This window comes from Schistocerca americana, chromosome 3, assembly GCF_021461395.2.
Source record: "Schistocerca americana isolate TAMUIC-IGC-003095 chromosome 3, iqSchAmer2.1, whole genome shotgun sequence".
NCBI lineage: Eukaryota > Metazoa > Arthropoda > Insecta > Orthoptera > Acrididae > Schistocerca > Schistocerca americana.
Genome location: NC_060121.1, coordinates 459,096,529 through 459,118,552, shown reverse-complemented (window position 1 = coordinate 459,118,552; position 22,024 = coordinate 459,096,529). Strand labels below are relative to the sequence as shown.

The 22,024-nt window shown below is 40.0% G+C and overlaps 1 protein-coding gene across 2 annotated transcripts in view; it reads right to left on the bottom strand.

Annotated features, from left to right (window-relative positions):
• Positions 1 to 460: 460 nt before the first annotated feature.
• LOC124607454 (PAN2-PAN3 deadenylation complex catalytic subunit PAN2) overlaps positions 461 to 22,024 on the bottom strand; it is a 322,573-nt gene continuing 301,009 nt past the window's right edge. For both annotated transcript variants that reach the window (XM_047139789.1, XM_047139788.1), the window contains exons 20-21: positions 9,193 to 9,302; positions 461 to 1,827 (exon numbers count right to left, since the gene is read on the bottom strand). In XM_047139789.1, the coding sequence (XP_046995745.1) occupies positions 1,610 to 1,827; positions 9,193 to 9,302 (328 nt within the window). In that variant the 3' untranslated portion in view covers positions 461 to 1,609. The remainder of the gene's footprint in view (positions 1,828 to 9,192; positions 9,303 to 22,024) is intronic.

The following is a 22,024-nucleotide window of genomic DNA, read 5'->3' as shown; positions in this document are numbered from 1 at the left end:
AAAACTTTTGCAGTGTAGTCAAAACAATCTGCCAACAAAGTCCCAAGGTTGTTCCACTATGGTGCAAAAGTTTTGTAGGGAAGCCTTTACACATCCTGCATACAGTCCTGACATCTCTCCATGCAATTTCCATATTTTTGGAGCTCTGAGAAAAAGATTTTTGCTGCCATCAATGTGCTTCAGATGAAGAGGTGCTTGCCTTGGTACAATCGTGGTTCTGTAGACAACCACAAACATTTTTTTATGAAGGCATAACCGTATTTCTCATAATGGAATAACTGTATTAACAATTATGAAGACTATGTTTGAAATAATAAACGGTTTACTTACTTTTTTCCAAACTGTCTCATTTTCACTTGACTGCACCTTATATAATCATCTTTAAAAAAATCGTCCAAAGAGCTTGAAGCAGGATAGTTTTAGGTGCCTAGGAAAGTTAATAAAATGAAAACCTCATACAGATAATAAAAAAATAATTTATTGAGACTGCACAGAGAGGTGATCATAAGGAAGGATATGAATCTCATTTAAGAAACACAATTTTAAACAAGACTTGAGCAAATTTACACTACAATAAATGCATCAGTTATATGTACCATATCACAGGATCATATTAAATGCTTTACTCTACCATCACCAACCTGGCAGTAGCTACTGAGTATTCAAAATATTCGCATGTTTGATAAAAAATTTGTATCTTTGAACTTTGTTGTACCCAGAGAACATTACAAAATTATTTTTCTCAAGAAAATATATCTTTAGGAACAGCTTGGATACCAGATAATACTGACTCTGTACAAAGTTAAAATAAATATCCACTCAACTGGAGCATCCATTCCGTGATTCATTCTTCCAAAGTAAGTAATAACAATTAATGTTAACAGATGGAAAGAAAAATCACAGTGTTGAGTATGTAACAAAAGTACCAGTTGTAAAGCAATTAATACCTATCAGGTGTGTACTGCTCAACAACCTTAAAATGCACCAAAAAAATCTGATGTGTGATCACTAATCTGCTTCAAATAAAATAATATAAAAATAATGTAAAATATCTTAGGTAACATACAAATAGAAAATGTTTGCATTATAATTTCATAGTAAGTACATAGTTACAACGAGTAATATAAAATGACACATACATTCTTTCATTCTGATATCATGCTGTTCCACTAACATACAGGTATAACACCACTTTATCATGCTAATAACTGATTTAAAAATAAAAGTTAATTAAAAACATAATAAAATATGCTTAACTTATTTATATACTCTTCCAGCAGGTAAAATGGACATTGTGTTTAAAATCCCAACACATGCAAATAAAATATGTTCATAAATCCCTGAAAGTAAAGTTTACATTAAAAACAATGTTACAGTAATTCTTGATAATTTCTTAATTTAAGGAGATATACATACAACAGTATGGTTTTCTCACTAAGTCATCCACTTCGCAAAAAGATTCTTAACTTATTACCCTTTAAAACTCTCAAAAATAAATCTATATTATTCGACAGCAGTTTATACACAATTGGCAGTGCACTTTACAGATTGCTTTTCACCCTGTGTGCATCACAACAATGCCAGTTTTTGAAGTATGGAGGAACTGCCCTCAGCCATGACTGGTCACACTGACTCCACTACTATTGCTGTCATTCAGTCCACAAGGAACTTGCCAGTGCAGGCGGTTGCCAGCATTGTACAGTTCCTCTAGTGCTGCACGTACAGCACTTGCACCCTTTGCTTCTAGATGGCAGTAGTGTTGGTACAAATGAAGAGCTGTGCGTGCATCCTCCACTGAATCATGTGTCTCCGACTGGATGTTTATGCCTGGAGACACACAGTGAACAAGAACAGTTTAGTCCCAATAAAAAAATGAAGTGCCATTGTAGAGCAATACTAAAAGATAATGAATTGACAACAAAAAAAGAGATCCACTATACATAATTTCTTACTTTACCATTTTTTAAATGAGTACAGTAATTACGAACTATTTATAAACACATTTATACCTACAGTACCGGCCTCGCTCTTCGGATAATACATGGGTGGCAGCCCTTCACAGCGCTTCAGGTTGAGCAATCCTGCCCTATTCCATACATGTCCACCTTGCTATGCTCATGCACTAGTGCAGTGAGGTTCTTTCTTTGTATTCCTCTGTCTCCTTCTGCCAAAAGAGCTCTCATTTCTGCCAAATGACTGGACACCAATCTACTACAGTTACTAGCTAATGGGAGCAAAACAACAGCTTCATTCCAAGCTAGGCTTCTGTTGGCCTCACCTCACTCTCAGTTCTCTTCATGGTGGTAACATCTGGGGTAGGCCCTGCACCCACAATGTGATTGTCACGCCACATGACTATGAATTTTGTATCTCCAACAGTGCAGTAGATAGTACTGAGCCATTCTTGGATGTTTATTGTAAAAGTATTTTAACTCACTCGCAGTGTCTTTACACCTTTAACCCAGCACAGGGCACAAAAGCACTGCATCGCTCTGCAGTGCACTCTCGCGCACCAGCAGGTGCTTGTGCCCACATAGGTACTAGCTGAGACTTGAGCTCCCATACATCATAGCCTGTATGCTCATGTGAAGACATCACCCTATTTAATCCAACATTGTTTTCAGTGTCTGTATTTTAAGATCCCATGAAATATTTTATTTTTTCTTCACACCTCACAGTATCAGAAGATTGGTTGATAGCATCTTAGAAATCAGAAAACTGCTTCAGCTGTATGTAAACCCTTTTTATTGGACTCATGAGTGGTTTTGTGGCATTACAACCACATCTTCAGGTGAACCTCTAGATAAAAACACGTAACCATTACCTTCTAGTATAAGTGCATAATCCTATCACAGTCGTAATAGAAAGTACTCATGTATCTTACATTATAAGATGGTCAACACTAGGGCTATATGGTAGAGCCAACATTCGTTGTCTATTTAAAATGAAAATTAAGCTGCTAAGGAGGTGGTCAAAAATGAAAGCTGCAATGTGATGATCCAATCCTTAATTAATTGGCAAGACCTTTAACAAAGTGCTATGTGACAATCAACAAAACCCCATGGACATTATGTAGTTATATAGCAAATTAAAATAGGATAAACAGAAACAACTCACCAAAGGTTATAACCTGATGGTCTAACTATCAACAGTTCGAAATACAAATAGTAGAAACCGTTGATAGGTTCTATGCTGTATTTCCACTGTAGAAAAACCAGTATCTACAAACAAAATAACGGTGCTGACAGTAGGTAAGAACAGTAAAAACCATGAACCTAATTAAGGAAAATCACCACATCAGGAACTTGATTTCACGAGCTCCAGAGGACACCACCTCGAATGGTCTAATAGTGACTATCAGTAAGTGAGAATGTGTTGCAGCAAAAACACGGTTACAAAAATAATTGAGAAGAGAGAGCATGATGAGTGGAGGGGGAGGAGGCTAACATCTCTGAAAAGGTTGGCAAATGGATATGTATAAAAAATATGAAATCTATCTTTTAAATATCTAGTAATGCCAGCAAAAGATGTGGACATAAGGAACATGCTACTTGCACAAAATGCAATGCCATGGGGATTTATTGCATTGCCTGTGATAACTGCCCGAACTGGTATACTGGACGGATGGATATAGGGTTTGACATGTTCAAGGAATACCTACATAAACCAGTTGAATATCTGTATTTGAGCACACATTTAGGTAAATAGGGGCGTTCTGTCACTAATTTGTCCAGTAATTTAAAAATATTACACAGGAAAAATAAGGACCATATTCTCAATATACTTGAAGAAGTGGAGATCATGCGTTTACAAAACGCCTCCCCCAATACACAATTAATGGGCAATGTGAACTAGTGCATTTAGTTTAGTACTATCTCCCCCCCTCCCCTGCTCCTCATTCTCTCCCTTCTTGATTATTGTTTTAAAGTGTTTTTGCTGTCACGTATCTTGCGTACTAACCGTCACCCACTGCAACCAAGGATATTACTGCTGGACTTCCACCTATTCATTTTTAATGTATTTTTATTGCTTTTGTTATTGTTAGGGTTACACTGATTCATTAATTCTCTCAAGTTTTTTTTTTTTTTTTTTTTTTTTTTTTTTTTTTTTTTTTTTTTTTTTTTAAATCCGTGTTGTTAATAATTGTAAGGGAGTTGCCCAACCTTCCTCGTTGAAATTAATCCGGCCAATAATGAGTCACTTTGTGTTCACACCTCTTGCTGTAGTCAATTGCACATTCTTGCCTATAGTGCACATGCTCAGCTTCTGAGTCAGCTGATAACTTTCACACCTTCAGTATAAGACCGTTCAAGGTGGCGACCTCTGGGCCTCATGAGAGAGAGTTCCTGAATATTGTGAGTTTCCTCAAATGGGTTCATTGTTTTTACTGTTCCTTCCTACTGTCAGCACTGTTATTTTGTTTCTAAGTACAGTGGAAATTCAGCATAGTATCTATCACTAGTTTCTACTATTCGTCTTTTGAACTGTTGACAGTAACCCAATAAGACCACAGCTTTTTGTGAGCTGTTTCTCTTTTATTTTATTTTAATTTGTTATTTAACTACATAATGTTCTCACAGTTTCATTGGTTGTCACACTTCATTTTATTGTAGGTCTTACCAATTAATTGGGGATTGGATCATTACATTGCAGCTTTAATTTTTAATGTACCATCTTCTTATGTTGTTTTTTTTCATTCTTCATCAACAACAAATGTATGGTCAACTTTCATTCATTGGGAGAATCCTAGGGAAGTGTGGTTCATCTGTAAAGGACATGACATACAGGATGCTAGTGTGGCCCTTTCTCGAGTACTGCTAGAGTGTTTGGGTTCCACGCCACGTCAGATCTAAGGAAACACTGAAGCAATTCAGAGGCCTGCAACAAGATTTGTTACTGGTAGGTTCAAACAACATGCAAGCATTATGGATATACTTCAGGAACTCAAATGGGAATCCCCGGAGAGGAGGCAACCTTCTTTTTGGGGGACACTATTGAGAAAATTTAGAGGACCAGCATTTGAAGCTGACTACAGAACATATTTTACACATAAGGACCATGAAGATAACATATGAGAAATTAGGGCTCATATGGAAGCTACAGACAGTCTCCTTTCCTCTTGCTCTAATTGAGTGTAACAGGAAAGGAAATGAATAGTGGTGGTACAGGGTACCAACCACCAACTGCTGTATGGTGGATTGCAGAGTGTCTATGAAGATGTAGATGAAAAAGGATTTAAATACAGCTGAACCAGTTTTCTTATTTCCATCCCATTGGTTGATAGCTTGAGTTGCTCAGTTAGTGACTGTATTGTGTCTGTCCATATTCATGTTGGACTGTGTGTAGTGAGCTTTTTCTCGACAGAATGTTGCTGAGAATGCTACTCTGTCTCTTGGCATCACTCTTTTCTTCTGTGTTCATCATATTAGAAGGTAAAATTAAACTGCGCCTCGTGGTTTCAGAAACCACTACACACTATTAATTCTTGATATTATTTCAGTCCTTTTTGTAGTAATTTAGTTAATTCAATAAACCAGTTTGTTATTGTCTTAAACCTCTGGTGAGTGTTACTCATTATGCCAGTGTCTAGTAATGTGCCTATTACCACATGCTCAATTTTACCTAAATCTATGTTGATTACTTGATTATGTTAGGTAGGGACCAATGTTCCTACACACATAGAAACATGTTGTTTCCACTACATAGAGTCACTGGGAGCAAGGAACTGAAAGTTTTCCTGCAAGAAATGATGACTCTCCAAATGGAGGCCACACATTTTAAGTCTGTAATTCATTACAGCAAAGACTGCTTTTACTGGACACAGAAAACACTTGTGCTTGAAGTTCAAGACTGCTGGTATGATACGGATCCTGAGAACGAAGATGACTTCCCCTTTAGCACAGTAAGTGATGACGGAGGCTTTCATCAAATTCTGCTTTAATGATTCTACTGAAAGTTTCATCCCATTACACAGCCTGGATGCCTCCGAGTTCCACAATAACATAACTGTAACCACCACTTTCAGACCAGGTTTATTAAATGTAACTATACAGTGTAGCAAGGTGTTAATAATTTTAATTGGTTAACACACTGCTTGCTCCTGAAAGACAGTGAAATGGACAAGAAAGATGTGGACAACCAGAAATATAGTTATTATCTTCGTTTATCAAGGAGTTAACAATATCTCAACCAGTGTTAGTTCTTAGCAATTTGAGAATGACCTACTTCACGAGTCAAGAGCACCATTACTTCACAATGAAGTAAAAATAGAATTTTCTGTTGCGTGTCTGCAGTCGTGTTTCCTTAGCCGATTTTCAACAAACTAGTTGAAATAGAGCATGCTTTCCAGCCATTATGTTGGTGACACATTTAACTTCAAACAGAATTCCACAAAATTAATTCTTCAAAGAGGCATTCATATTATGAACTCATGTGCCACACTGAACAACCGGCAATGTTTCCCAGAAATCATATTCTAAAAAACAATTGAATCAATATCAAGTGTGTGTTATTTCAAACATATTGAAGAGCCAGAGTTAAGGCTTTTAACACTTGTTTGTAGAACATTCTACGAATACCAAATGTTTGCATCATCCAAGGAACTTCAGCCCATTCTGAGTTTCTGAAGGTGTTATGAAAAGGAACATAGCCCTGGTTGTTGCAAATCTACAAGATAAATTACTACTTCCCTTAGACATGATATTCATTCTCTGCAGGAAACAAATCTATAACAATCACTGACTTATTTCTAGTGTAATTTAATCAACAGTTAAATGATTCAAATCAACCCAAATGTACAAACTTGGCACGAACAAGAGAAAATATTCAACAAGTACCCAGATATTAAAAGTCATACAGAGAAACAGCCAGCCCAATTTTAGCACAACCAGTAGTGGTTTCAGAGATATCAACAACTCACCCACACACACTTGGAAAATGATTTTAATCACATTATCAGTTTGGGTAATGTGCACTTCTGCTGTCATGAACTAAAAAAGAATATATATGATCAGAGATAAAAAGAAATCCACTAGATATATTCAGTGGCATATAGGTAACCTGTTGTCTCAAACTTCAGTTTACATGAGGTATAAGTAGTTTTTTTCTTTCTTTCTGTTTTTGCGAAACAAGGAATCAAACATTAAAATGCTTAGTTTTACTGTACTGGTAGATGTACACATCAATTACACATAGATTTTACAAACTATTACTATTTGCATTGAAAAAAGTGTTTCTAAATAAACTAGTATTAATTTTCTCTCATTTCAACTGCAAAATAAGTATGCCACAAAATGTTTTTTTACCTGATTTTGGCCATGCAAATGTAGCTGGTACATAAACACAAGAAAATTATAGATTAATCCCATGAATTAACTATTGCAAGCTTTTCCCAAATCCTCTCATTTCAGATTACTTTAGTTGGGAGAAAAAGAATTTCTGCTGTACCTTGGTAGGCAAGTGTCAACTTCAGCATCTAGTCAGTCAGTGTGGATATGATATGCTTTTATTGTACATCATGGACCCATGAGAGGTAGTATTCTTCAAAGATAAGACAATGTTTTTCTGTAGTCTTCCAACCGCATTCAGTCAAGTGAAGGTCATTTTCACATATCTTGCATTAAATTAAAAAGTATGTTGCCTTAAACTGTGATACATTATCACCAACACATTTCAGTTTAGGAAACTATTTTTAAAACTTCCCTCCGAACAATTTACACACATCAACAAAAGTTTTGCATTGCACCAGTATATTGCCCAGGTGTTTTGCTGTTGTGATTCTTCCAGTACTGATCGAAAGGTCACACCTGATGTTTGTAAATGTATAGACGGTTACCATGTGTGTTACTTATGAGGAGAACGCTGCACTTGAATTAATAGCAGCATTTGAGCTGAAAATAAGGCATAAGTGGTGACACAATAAAGATGTCTGTGGAACAGTAGAGCGAACATCTATTATGACACAAAGGACAATCACAACCAATCCTCATCATCACATTACGTGCAGAAGGCTCAGTTAGGGATGTTGCTTGACACTGGAGTCAAAGCGATGCAGTGCAGATATGGAATCAGTTCCAACTGACAGTGTTGAGGACCTATATCCCACAGGTTGTTCACATTTGACCAGTATGCATGATGATCAATATCTACAACCTTTGAGTCAAATGAATTGTGAACTGTGTGCTCAAGACCTGGATTCAGCATTTGAAGAGGCTACAGGATGTCACATATTGCACCAGCGATTAGGAAACTATTGCATGATGTGAATCTCCATCCTGACGACCATGGCAGCACCTCATCGTGCATCAGAACACAAAGGACACTTGTTACAAATGGACAAGAAATTATTTAGAATGGACATCACAGGACTGATGTTGGGTGTTGTTTAAGGATAAATATCAGATCTGTTTGTAGCCTGATATTCGTAGGCAACATAGTAATAGCAAACACATCCAACATTGTGTTCCTCATGTGCAACAAGGTGGTGATGGCAGAGAGATGATGTGGGGTGGCATTACATGGGGTCACCATACATTTCTCACAGTTGTTGAGGGCAGTCCCATTGGTCAACAGTTCAGGGACAAGACTCTGCAAACAATAGTGGGACCATATCACCAATATTTTGGTGACAATTTGTTCTTGATGGATGATAACCTGCATCCTCATCATACTTTTCAAATGACCACATTCCTTCAGCATGCTAGAACCATCAGAATCAAATGGCCCACCTGCCCCTGGATATGAATCCAATCGAACTTGAAACTGATTGAAATGAGCTGTTTTTGGATGCTGACAACCACCACATCCTCTGTGCAACTTTTGCTGAATTACTGTTGAAGAATGGGGCGATCTGGACCAGAGCTGCCTTGATGATTTCATTGATGGTATGCCACAACAGACTCAAGTCTTCACCTGAGCAAGGGAACATTGCACCATGTAATGATGTTGCTAAAGAGTGCTGTGATACACACCTACCCTTGTGATCTGCACACATTGCAAATGAATATATATACACAGTGTGAACTTTTGTTTTCTGTACCTTGAATTTCGAAGTAATAGGGGATGAAAATCTTCTGTTGATGTGTGTACATATTTCAAATGTACTGTAACATTTGTTAACAACCAGTCTATAAAAGTGGTCATCAATGTGAATAACAAAAATTTCCAAGTATAAAATACTGCATGATTTATTACCTAAAAAGTGCCATGCAAGGAATCTCAGAGAAACCATCCTGTGGTGTGGCAGATGGAACAGTGACACTGTGTCTATAATCTGCTCAGCAGGCACTACTAGGTTGATCACCCTAAAACAAATACAAGACACTGAAACAGTTGGTATCTCAGACAATTATGTTATGGTTTGTTTTTGTCCAGAAAATATGACTTCATTTCCTTTTTCTCACTACCAACAATTTAATTATAAAATCTATAATCTTATATTTTGCAAGGAATTACTAATTCACTTATGAATTACAAACATGCAGCAGTTTTTAAGAAATATTAATTTCAAAAATCATTCACGACTAAGCAAAAACAATACTCTGAACTTACCTGGAGGCAAAGCTAGGAGAATTCCATAAATCTGCTGTCAGAAAGTGACTTTGTTTTACATGTCATTAAGGCTGTTGCAAATAAATGAATACAGTTTCACACCAATAATACCACATTACTAACAGGACAATATATTTTTACTAACAGAACAATATATTTTCTTATGTTGTCATGAGATGAATTACAAGCTGCTATAAACTGAAATACGGAATTTGCGTATTGGTAATGTGGTATTGAGATGTAGCCTATTATGCTACTTACAAGTCTGCACTTGTGGACATCAGTGCCACAGTACTGAAGTGATAATATACATTTTCAGTCAGTGACTGGAGTCTCAAATGAGCACACTAGACAAAAATGAGCTGGTTTTGTGAAGAATACTACAGAAATCGTCTTAAAAAGGACCTAGTACTGTCCAGATAGAACATATGACAGTTTTGTTGAGTTAATGATACAACTTTGGTGTTTACATCTTCCCTTAGTCTGCCATTGCTTAACATACTACATTAATCACCAAAACACATAAGCAAGCAAAAGAAAAACTTTTGTCGTTAGTGATGTCATTGTAGATGAAGCATTTGTTTAACTGGACCAAAAAGGAAAAAGAATTCGTATGAAGGCTATTGAAAAGAAGCATGTACACATCTACGCGAAGTAATTACGTAGTATAACCAGCAGTTAACTGAATCTTTTGCACCAAAGGAAACTTCTAGGCAACTCTTAGGTTGGGGTATAAGCCATGTGGGCAGATGCAATTTCTCCCTGACCAGAGGCAGTAGTGGAGGAAGTTGCAGTTCCAAACAAAAACTCTGGAGGTATGCAGCAAATGTACACCCAGTTCTGGGTCAGTGTTGTGGGAGGTGGATCTCCTTTACAGGGAAAAAGACACAGCAGTTGGGAAGTTCAGGGAACTTACAAATGTATATAGTGTCCAGGAATGTTAGTAGGAATACAAAAAACAAAATATGCATGATCATATTAAGACCAATAGTAAAATATATGGATCAGAAGGCTGGGTATTGACATTACAGGAAGAGAACTGGTTATTGAGATGGGAAAGAAAGATACTGAGAATGATTTTTGGAGCAGTGAGAGAGGAAGATGGCTGGTGAGAAAGAACAAATGTAGAATTACCCACTTGAACACAGAACATATGGTGCAACAGGAAGTTCTTGACAAAACTCAGAAGTGGACCCCAGAAACCCCACTCATGTAACATAGTAAGTATGTGGTGATGCCATGTCATGTTAAAAGCCTCCTGTAGGCAGTGATGAAGTGTTGATAACATGCAAAGGCTATTCAGATGGTGGACTCCAGGTGAACCAAATTATCAGCAGTGGAACGACCTTTATGAAAGCCACCCTGAGATGCAGCCAAAACACAGCTGCTTGCTCACCATGTGTTCGAGTAACTTACACGGAACATTGGCCACACTGATTGGGCAACAACTGTCCATCTCTAGGGGGTTCTGACCTGGTTTCAGTACCGGAAACTATTGTGCTTTCTCACCACTGAGATGTGAGCTCATCATTGTTCCAGATCCAATTTAAGAGGGCAAGGATGTGACATTGACAATTCACCGAGAGTAGTTTCAGCATTCGGTTGTAGATGGGGTCTGGCCCTGGGACAGTATCAGGGCAATGGGCTAGGGCACTGGACAACTCCCATTCACTGAATGGAGCATTACATGCCTCCAGGTGGTGGGCAGTAAAAGACAAGCACATTCACTACATTTGCTGTTTTATGAGCTGAAAGGCAGGATGCTAGATCTCAATGCAGATGTGCAAGGATAATGCTCAGCAAAATTTTTGGCGACACCATCTATGCAAATACTTGTTACACCTGCAAGGAACTGGAAGCTGTAGAGGTGTTTGATCTTTGCCCATTCTGTGGTATGTGATCCAGCGTTCCCAGGAATCTTGCTTTCATCATTTTATGAGGTGGTAGGCGTGGGCACAGAGCCATTTAGAGCCAATAACGTGCACCAGTGCAGGGTGCAGCTTATGGCATTGGAGAACCCACCTACAATCTCTAATGGCCACAGCTTTCTCTGGGGTCCACCCAGTTACCATTTTCTGATGGGGGGAACCCAAGGACGAAGGCATGGCTTGGTTGGCTGTCAAAAGAATGACTGTCATTGTATGCTGAACAGCCGCATTGATTTTGCTTTTAATGGGGAGCAAAGGATGACAGCAGAAGTGAACCTATCTGTGCGGGCATCCAGTGTAGCAACACTGAGGGAGGAACAGGAAGATTGGGAAGTGGTCACTACCACACTGGGGACCCTCCAGTGGACAGATGGTACAAGACCAGGGCTGCAAAAAGAGAGATCAATGGTCAAATAAGTTCTGTGGGCCACACTGAAGTGTGCGGGGGTACCAGAGTTCAAGGGCCAAAGACTGAGCTGTGTCAGTAGGTTCAATGCCTTTACCGTAGCCACTGATTATTGTACCATCCCACAAAGGGCTATGGGTGCTGAAGCTGCCCAAGACATTGAAACATTGGGCGAGCTGAGAGAGTCATAGAGACAGTACATCCTGGGACATGACACCATGGGGAGAGAGATAGAACATTATAAATGGTAAAATCCTGCTTTGCTGTTAACCGAACAGCCACAGCCTCCAACAGTGTATCAAGAGGTACAAGGTCACTATATAGAGTGTCCAGTACATCTGTACAAACTCCACCCAATACCCTCACACAGTTGGTACAGTTCTCAAAATAATCTAGGTTTCCATGAAGGGCAGGGGTCCGAGTTACTAGAAACAAAGTTTCCTGAATGGTAATACAGAACGCAGAGTAAGTGCTTAAAAGCTGCTGTAGCTCAGCCAGGTGGTGGAAAAATCTGTTACAATTCCACTGGAGGATCAGACTGACTTAATATTGTGGGGGCATGAAGCAACCGGTGGAGCACGTTATGTGCTGCCACTGGTTGAAACATCACGAGATCCACTGACGTAAGTCCTGTCGCACATTGCCCTGGGAGATCTGATGCCTCAGGGGTCACTGGGATCTCCATCTTGGGCACAGAAGTAGTACATCATGCAGAGTCCAGTGGTGTGGGGGCTACCAGAGTTTCATTTGTCTTGCCCATCTTCTCTTTAGAACATGAGGAATGGGAAAGTTTCGCTGAACTGGTTTCAGGGACACAGGAAGAAAGAGAAGTCCGACAGCCAGCAGCCTGTGGTTCTTGCAGCCACCGGCTGGTGTCTGGCTGTGGACAGCAGGAACCATGGAAGGAAGAGTCTCGAGGGACCTCTTCTACATCTACATCTATATCGGTACTCCACAAGCCACCGTGCGGTGTGTGGCAGAGGGTACCCTGTGGCACTACTAGTCATTGCATTTCCTGTTCCACTTAAAAAACAAATAGAGCAAGGGAAAAATGACTGTCTATATGCCTCCAAATGAGCCCTAACTTCTATTATCCTCATGGCCCTTCATGCAATGTATGATGGTGGCAGAAGAATCATTTGGCAGTCAGTTTCAAATGCCAGTTCTCTAAATTTTCTCAATAGTGTTTCAACACCACCTTCCCTTTCCCACTTGAGTTCCTGAAGCACCTCTGTAACACTTACATGATGTTCAAATCTAGCAGCCCGCCACAGAATTGCTTCACTGTCTTCCTTCAATCCAACCTGGTACAGATCCCAAACCCTCGAGCAGTACTCAAAAATAGGTCACACCAGCATCCTATATACAGTCCTCTTTGTGGATGAATCACTCTTTCCTAAAGTTCTCCCAACAAACCAAATCTGACCATTCACCTTCCCTACCACAGTTCTCAGATGACCACAGTTCTCAGATGCTCGTTCCATTTAATATTGCTTTGCATTACACCCAGATATTTAAACGACTTGACTGTGTCAAGCAGGACACTAGTAATACTGTATCTGAATGTTACAGTTTTGTTTTTCCAAATCATCCACATTAACTTACATTTTTCCACATTAAGAGCTAGCTGCCATTCATCATACCAACTAGAAATTTTGTCTAAGTCGTCTTGTATCTTTCTACAGTCACTCAAAGTTGGTACCTTACTGTACACCACAGCACCAGCAACAAACAACCACAGACTACTGCGCACCCTGCTGAATCATTTATGTACACAGAGAACAACAGCAGTCCTATCACACTTCCCTGGGACACTCCCGATAATACCTTTGTCTCTGAGGAAAACTCGCCATCGAGGACATCATACTGGGTTCTATTACTTAGGAAGTCTTCAAACCACACACAAATTTCTGAACTTATTGCATATGCAAGTATGATCATTAATGGCCTACAATGGGGCACTGTGTCAAAATGCTTTCTGGAAATTTAGAAATATGGAATCTGCCTCTTGCCCTTAATATATAGTTCGCAGTATATCATGTGGGAGAAGGGCAAGCTGAGTTTCACATGAGAAATGCTTTCTACAACCATGGACATAAGGTTCTGTCTCAAGAAAGTTTAATATATTCAAACTGAGGACATATTCAAGAATTCTGCAGCAAATCTAAGTTAGGGATATTGGTCTGTAATTTTGGTGGGCTGTTCTTTTGCCCTTCTTGTATACAGGAGTCACCTGCACTTTTGTCCAGTCTCTTGGGACTTTGTTCTGGGCGAGAGATTCATGATAAATGCAAGCTAAGTAAGTGGCCAATGGAATAGCGTACTCTTTTTAAAATCAAACAAGGATTCAATCCAGACCTGGAGACTTATTTGCTTTCAAATCTTTCAGTTGTTTCTCTATGCCAGGGAGGCTTATTACAATGTCGTCTACACGGGAGTCTGTCTGATGGTCAAATTATGGTATGTTTGTACAACTTTCCTGTGTAAATGATTTCTTGAACATGAAGTTTAAAACTTTGGCTTTCGTTGTGTTATCGTCAACTGCCACACCAGACTAGTCAACAAGGTGTGAATGGAAACCTTTGAACTGTTAGCGATTTTACATAGGACCACAATTTTCTCAGGATCTCTGCCAGATCTTTTGCTACAATATGAGAGTGGTAGTAGTTGCATGCTTCGTGCATAGATCTTTTGACAGATGCACAAATCTCTGCTAACCTTCACTTGTCGTCATTTGAGCATTCTCTTTTGAACCACGAGTGCAACAGCCTCTGCTACCTCAGCATCTTCTGAATTTTGTTGTTAAAACATGGAGGATCTTTTCCATCCTGTATCCACTTACTAGGAACATAAATCTCCAGACCATGATTTAGAATGTGCTTAAACCTTGCGCACAATTCCTCTACATCCATCTTAGTGGAACTAAGTGATGTCAATTCACTGTCTAAGTGAGATGCTAACAACAGCTTATGAGCTATATCTAGCAGAAACTATCTCCAAGCCCTCTTCACTGATTTATTAATTTTTGCAATCATAGTTGCTATAATGACATGATGACTGCTACTCCCCATTTCCATAGTAACATTTGATGATAAGGTCCGGCCTATTTGTAGCTGTGAAGTCTACGATATTTCCATTGTGTATGGGTGCTGAACTAACTGCCCATGACAGTTTTCAGAAAACTATGTTCAAAAGTATTTTGTATGACTGTCTGTACTCCCCACAATGAATCCATAGACATCCCAACTTATACCCAGTATGTTAAAATCACCTCCAACTAGTATTGCATATTGGGTATTTAGGGGCTACTGGCCGTAAACGCTCTCTGAATGACTCTAGAACATTCACAACAGAATCAGGTGGCTGGTAAAAACGTCCAACAAATAATTTGGTTTCACATAAACATGTTATAAGCAACCAAATAATTTCACTGTCACATTCAACTTCGACTTCAATAGAGAATATTTTTGTCAACTTCAATGAACACTCCCCCTCCCACTGTCTCTAACCTTTCTTTCTGATAAACATTCCATGACTCCTACATATCTCAGAGCTTTCACCCTACGGGTTTCCACCAGCTGTTGGTCCCATGAATAATTCAAATGAGAGAACTTTCCTGGAGGGCAGTAAATTTGGGAAGTGTATTATGAAAACTTCGAAAATTTACTGATAAAATTTTGACAGTCAAAGCGTCTTTATTCTGAAAACCATCTTACTTCCCTTGCTGCATATTGACTACCTTTTGGACTAAAAACCCTAATGTGTGCTACACAATTGCTTGGCTACCCTAGTAGCTGCTCCCTTTGTGTAGTGTACCTCTGATCTATCAAGCCGAGTTTTACAAATCCTCACGCAATAACACAGGTCTAGAAATCTGCAGCCAAGACTGTCACAGAGCCAAAAAAGCCATTGGTTGAAACCCTCCACTCAGTTCCAAACCAAAGGACACTGATCAACTCTCTGAAAATTTCAGGCTCTGCTTGCACCCCACATGAGGCCAGCAGACTTCACCACCTCCGCCAGCCTCCTAGCCAGAGAAGCTGGAGGAGAATGAGGTGCCTCCAGATGGGGGATGACTATTGTTGTCCCAGGCAGGAGGGGAGCCAATGTTCCTGATGTGAGTGCAGTGGAATCACCAGAAGGGCCCTCAACCACCTAGGGGACAGGCATTAGTGGGCAGCTCTGAGGGCCCACTTTTTTTTTCAAGAGGCACAACAGATGAAAGCATCATCGATAATGAAGGCAATGATGTTAGGGCTGAAGTATATGCTCGAATTATTTGTATTGGATTGAGACTCTTGTACTTTTTTCTGGCCTCTTGGAATGTGAGCTTTCCAGGGTCTTATACTCCTGGATTTTCTTCTCATGCTTAAAAATGGAGCAATCTGGTGAATAGGGAGAGTGGAGCTCACTGCAGTATACCCAGATGGGGAGAGGGGCACAAGGAACTTATGCATGCAGAAGCCATCCACAATCCCTGCAGACAGTGGTGGTGCAACAGCAAGACATATGTCAGAACTTCATATGCCTGAAGCACCACATAGGAGCAGGAACATAGCATTTCACATCACACCAGTTGACCATCACCTTGACCTTCTCAGGCGAAGTATCACCCTTGAAAGCCAATATGAAGGTCCCAGTAGCAACTCTGTTTCCCCTTGGTCCTCTATGGACACAACGGATGGAAGTGCATCATCGGCACTCTAAGCTGCACCACAGCTCATTGTTAGATTGCAAAAGAAGATCACCATGAAAGATGATGCTCTGGACTATGCTAAGAATCTTGTGGGGAGTGATAGCCATGGGAATGTCACCTGACTTTTCACAAGAGAGCAGTACCTGTGACTAGCCAGGAGATGATGTTTTGATCAGGAGGGAACCATTCTCCATCTCAGAGATGGCTGCAACTTCCCCATATTTGTCCTCATTGTGGTCAACAAAAATAAGGGCTTTCTGGCCATAAAGGTGTCCCTGTCAGTCCTGATACAGACTAGGTACTGGGTGGGGGGGGTGGGGGTGGGGGTGAGGGGGGGGGGAGGGGGAGAGGCGGGGAGGAGGATTTTGCTCCTTGTTGTCTAGTCTTGTGTTCCTCCCATGGTGTCCAAGGGAATGCAATGGGGTCGCACTTTATTGCGTCGTAAGAGGCCTTTCCATGCAAAGATACTTCCAGGGCCATGTGACCACTAGCACAAGAAAGTGCGATCTATCTCCATGGTGCCACCCACTCCAAATGAATCTCTCCCCATGCACGCCATCCAGCCACAGCAATGTCTGCATGGTCAGTAATATGTTGGTGGGAGTACGTGTGCCTCAGTCATGATGGGCACATACTCCACGGCATACATGGGGAATGTACAGCACAGACACCAGCAATGGAATCTGTGTGTGGTCAGAGGGCTACCATTGTGCAGTTACTTGATGACCCCCCCCCCCCCCCCCAATGGGATGTTTACCGTGCTGGGATTTGGGCATACTACAACAGGAAGGAAGGGTGCCTGGGTGGAACAGCACAGAGGTGGAGCATACACCACAGTGGGCAACCTTCCTTGCACAACACAAACTTCTGTAAAATTTGGAAAAGATGACAGGTCAAACTCAATAATGGGGATCATATAATCATTAATGGAATCCAAAGATAGTGCTGGGAGCGAAACTGGAAAACACCATCAAAACCATGAACCAGGTCCAAGCAGAGCCTGCACCAAAAGGACCATCCAATGGAAAGACAGAGGAAGTAAAAGAGACTTGACGTGTAGGTTTGCCACAGAGGAAGAGCAAGTGGTCTGGGGTGCTGCAAAGCAAGGGACCAGTGGTAGCCAAGCACACACTCACCAAAGGGTGGTGAGCCCTTTGTGGGGGCATTAAATGTTACAGCAGATAGTTTTTTGTTCTAGTGCTGTACTTGTGACTATCACTGTTACTCTCCAACTCAGATGGATTGTTAATGACAAATTTCATAAGTGAATACATCTACTGTGAAGCTGTGGACACCATCTCTGAGGGCTGTATGTGTTAAAAAATGTCCATAACATGTAAATTTGTGTAGGCACCAATTTATTGAAAATTTTTTCAGTGTTCCAGTATTTTAATTTAATTCTGAGTAGAAATTTAATAGCCATAGTGAAACAAACAACAAAAAAAGCAAATCTTTCACAAATCTATAAAACAAAAGACAAGAGCAATATCATTTATTGTAAATACAAACGGGGGACATTGTGTTGAACATGTAAAAGACATTGGAGTCTCTAGTAATTTCTGCCAATTAACAGAAGGAAAAGCTGTGCTGGATAAGTCAACAACATTCTCTAATGTCTGTACATTATTTAAACTAAACTGTGAGCTCTCATTTCCAAAAGAATCCACATTAATAGCAGCACACAACAAAAGCAAGTGGATAACTACAAATAAGAGAAAGCCTTCCCAGACTATGAAATCTAATGATTAGATAAGAAAAACTGATAGTGAGTTCCTAACTAGTGACAAAACAGTATTTAATTCCGTAAACAAAAGCAAAGCAGCCTGGAAGATTGTAAAAAGAAAGAAACAATAACTTACGGATAAAAAGACAGACTATGTGGATAAATGATCAACATAAACTAATTAAATTTGTGAATGGGTATTTTTCTGGTACAGCCGATGAAAACAAAGAGGGCAATTCCATAAGTCAAATGTAGTTCCAGTAAAAAATTATGAGGCAAGTACAATTATGATGTTGCCCACTATACAATATGAAGCCCATAAAAAAAAAGTCAGCAGGCATACACTCATGCTCATAAATTAAGGACAATGTTGATACATGATGAAACAATGCTGGTTTAAATCACCTCGGGGTATGACCATACGGTGCATTTGACCTGCGGTCATTGCACGGTTGCTCTGGCAGCAGTCCACATACGCAGAGGTGTGTTGGTGCATGTCAGAGTACGGTGCACCGAGTAAGTGTGCAGATGTTTTCAGACGTGCTAATGGTGAATGTGTGCTGGAAATGGCTTAAAGAACACATATTAATGACATTATGAGGGGTAGAATACTAGGACGACTGGAGGCTGGTCAAACACAGCAGGTTGTAGCACGGTCCCTCCGTTTGCCACGACATCCATAGTGTACAACACCACAAGAAGACCCTCCGTTTGCCACAACGTCCGCAGTGTACAACACCACAAGAAGACCGATATCTCACCATCAGTGCCCGCAGACGGCCACGGAGTACTGCAGGTAGCGTTGCTCGGGACCTTTCCGCAGCCACTGGAACAGTTGTCTCCAGACATACAGTCTACAGACGACTGAACAGACATGGTTTATTCGCCCAGAGACCTGCAAGGTACATTTCACTGACCCCTGGTCACAGGAAAGCCTGTAAAGCCTGGTATCAAGAACACAGTACATGGTCATTGGAACAGTGGTCCCAGGTTACGTTCACAGACGAGTCCAGGTATAGTCTGAACAGTGATTCTCACCGGGTTTTCATCTGGTGTGAACCAGGAAGCAGAAACCAACACCTTAATGTTCTTGAAAGGGACCTGTAGGGAGGTTGTGGTTTGATGGTGTGTAGTTGGATTATGATTGGCGTACGTACACCCCTGCATGTCTTTAACAGAGGAACTGTAACAGGTCAGGTGTACCGGGAGGTCATTTTGCACCAGTATGTCCATCTTTCCAGGGGTGCGGTGGGTCCCACCTTCCTCCTGATGGATGATAACGCAAGCCCCACCAAGCTGCCATCATGGAGGTACCTTGAAACAGAAGATATCAGGCGAATGGAGTGGCCGGCCTGTTCTCCAGACCTAAACCCCATCGAGCACGTATGGGATGCTCTTGGTCGACGCATCACTGCACGTCTTCAAACCCCTAGGACACCTTAGGAGCTCCGACAGACACTGGTGCAAGAATGGAAGGCTATATCCCAGCAGCTGCTTGACCACCTGATTCAGAGTATGACAACCTGTTGTGCGGCCTGTGTATGTGTGCATGGTGATCATATACCATATTGATGTCGGGGTACATACGCTGGAAACAGTGGCGTTTTGTAGCACATCTGTTTCGGGACGGTTTTCTCAACTTATCACCAATACCATGGACTTACAGATTGTCATGTTTGTTTCCTGTGTGCCTATGCTATTAGTGTCAGTTTTGTGTAGTGCAACATTGTGTGACACCACATTCTGCAATTATCCTTAATTTATGAGCATGAGTGCAGATGAAGTGTCCGTCTGTGTGCTTAAAGAATGTATAGGTAGTATACAAATCCCACTAACTGACATAATAAATGTCTTTCAGCTTGGGCAATTCTCTGAACTGTCTTAAGCAGCAAGACTTATGACACTTCTACAGAAAGCTGATAAAGAACACATAGAAAACTACAGGTTCATTTCTCTGTTGTTATCATTCTAGAAAATAATAGAACCTATTACAATAGATTGACAGATTACTTGAATAAATATAACCACCTCAGTGACGTATAGTTTGGTTTATGAAGTAGCAGAAGCACAAATCACCCATAGTAGAGTTTACATAATTGGTACTTAATGCTAAGCAAGAATGAATTTGTCAAAGGTATATTTTTAGATCTACCAAAGGTCTTTGATATTGCTGATGATAAAATTCTAATAAAAATCTACAATCGTTAGGAATAAGAGGAACTGCCAATAACTTGTTCTGATCATATCTGAAAAACAAAGTACAAAGAGCAATCCCAAGTCTATTTAATATTAAAGTCTTTCAGGGCAGCACCTTAGGACCAACATTGTTCTTAATTTACCTTGATGACTATTCTGATTATATCAGACATGGGAAAATAACTCTTTTTGCTGATATGACAGCAACACTGTAATCACAGATAAAATACCAGAACTGCTAATAGAAAGAGCAAATGAAACCTTAAAAGATGTTTATAACTGGTCACCATGCAATAAACATACTCTGAACATGAAACAAACAGAGCGTATTTGTGCTTAAACAGGGAAAATAATTCTGTAAAATCAACAGTGGGTGAAAATTTGATAAACAGTGTAGCATGCACAAATCTTATAAGCATTGACTGACACCTGAAGTAGAATGAACACACAAATAAACTAGAAAATAAAATGTCTCAAGCATGCTATGCACTTACAAGTCCCTACCATTAGAAACAACAGAAAATGCCTTATAATTACATACAGTTAGCTATGGAATTAGTTTTTGGAGGCATCTTACACAAAACTACAGAAAAAGTCCATTATAATAATAACTAACAATAACATAATTAAGCTTCCTGCAAAGATCTGTTTAAATAGAATCTGAAACAATGTTCATGGAGAAATAACTGACATAATTATCACAAAATGACACTAGCAATGTGCATTAAGAGTTTGGTGGGTGCCCCAAAATGTGCCATTTTTAGGACAATTTGTTGCACTCAAGAGCAAGGGAATGTCATGTTGACTGTTAAAAGCAGTGCACAAGTATGGAAACCATTGTTCGATAATTAACAACTAAACGATTAGTAGGTCAATGGATATTATGCACATATATCACAAATTAATTCTGAAACTTCAATAAAAAGGAGAGGGGGGGGGGGGGGGTTGTAAGTCCCTTGGATAGTGTAAAAGTGATGTACTGTATGTACTTAAAACACACGCACACACACACACACACACACACACACACACACACACACACACACACTGTACACAACATATCAAAATTAACACAACATGTTACTCTAGACATGGATAATTTTTTTTAAAAAAGTCCTTTGCCAGTTAAAATGATATGTCTGATATTTTATAAATGATCTAAGTATGAACAAAGAACTGACTAATTTCTTTTCTTTACTCATTCTCTTAATGGAAAAGTTTCTTTGCCACACACACCACTGACAACTGAAACAAAAAGTCTATATATATAACCTTGTTTAAAACAGTTCTAACCTCCCTCCAACCATGATCCTCCTCCCGATCCACCTGGTCATTCCCAGGTCATATGTCAGGAATTCCTCACTTCAAACCTGTTCTCACTTTCCTCTCCTACATTCCTCCCTGGCGAGTCTAAACATCACTCCTCTGGAATATACTGCTATCCTTAACCTAAGAAACAATCCAGCTCTTATTATCCCTTTTGCAGACAAAGGCTCTACCACAGTCGACAAGAATCATAGTGATTA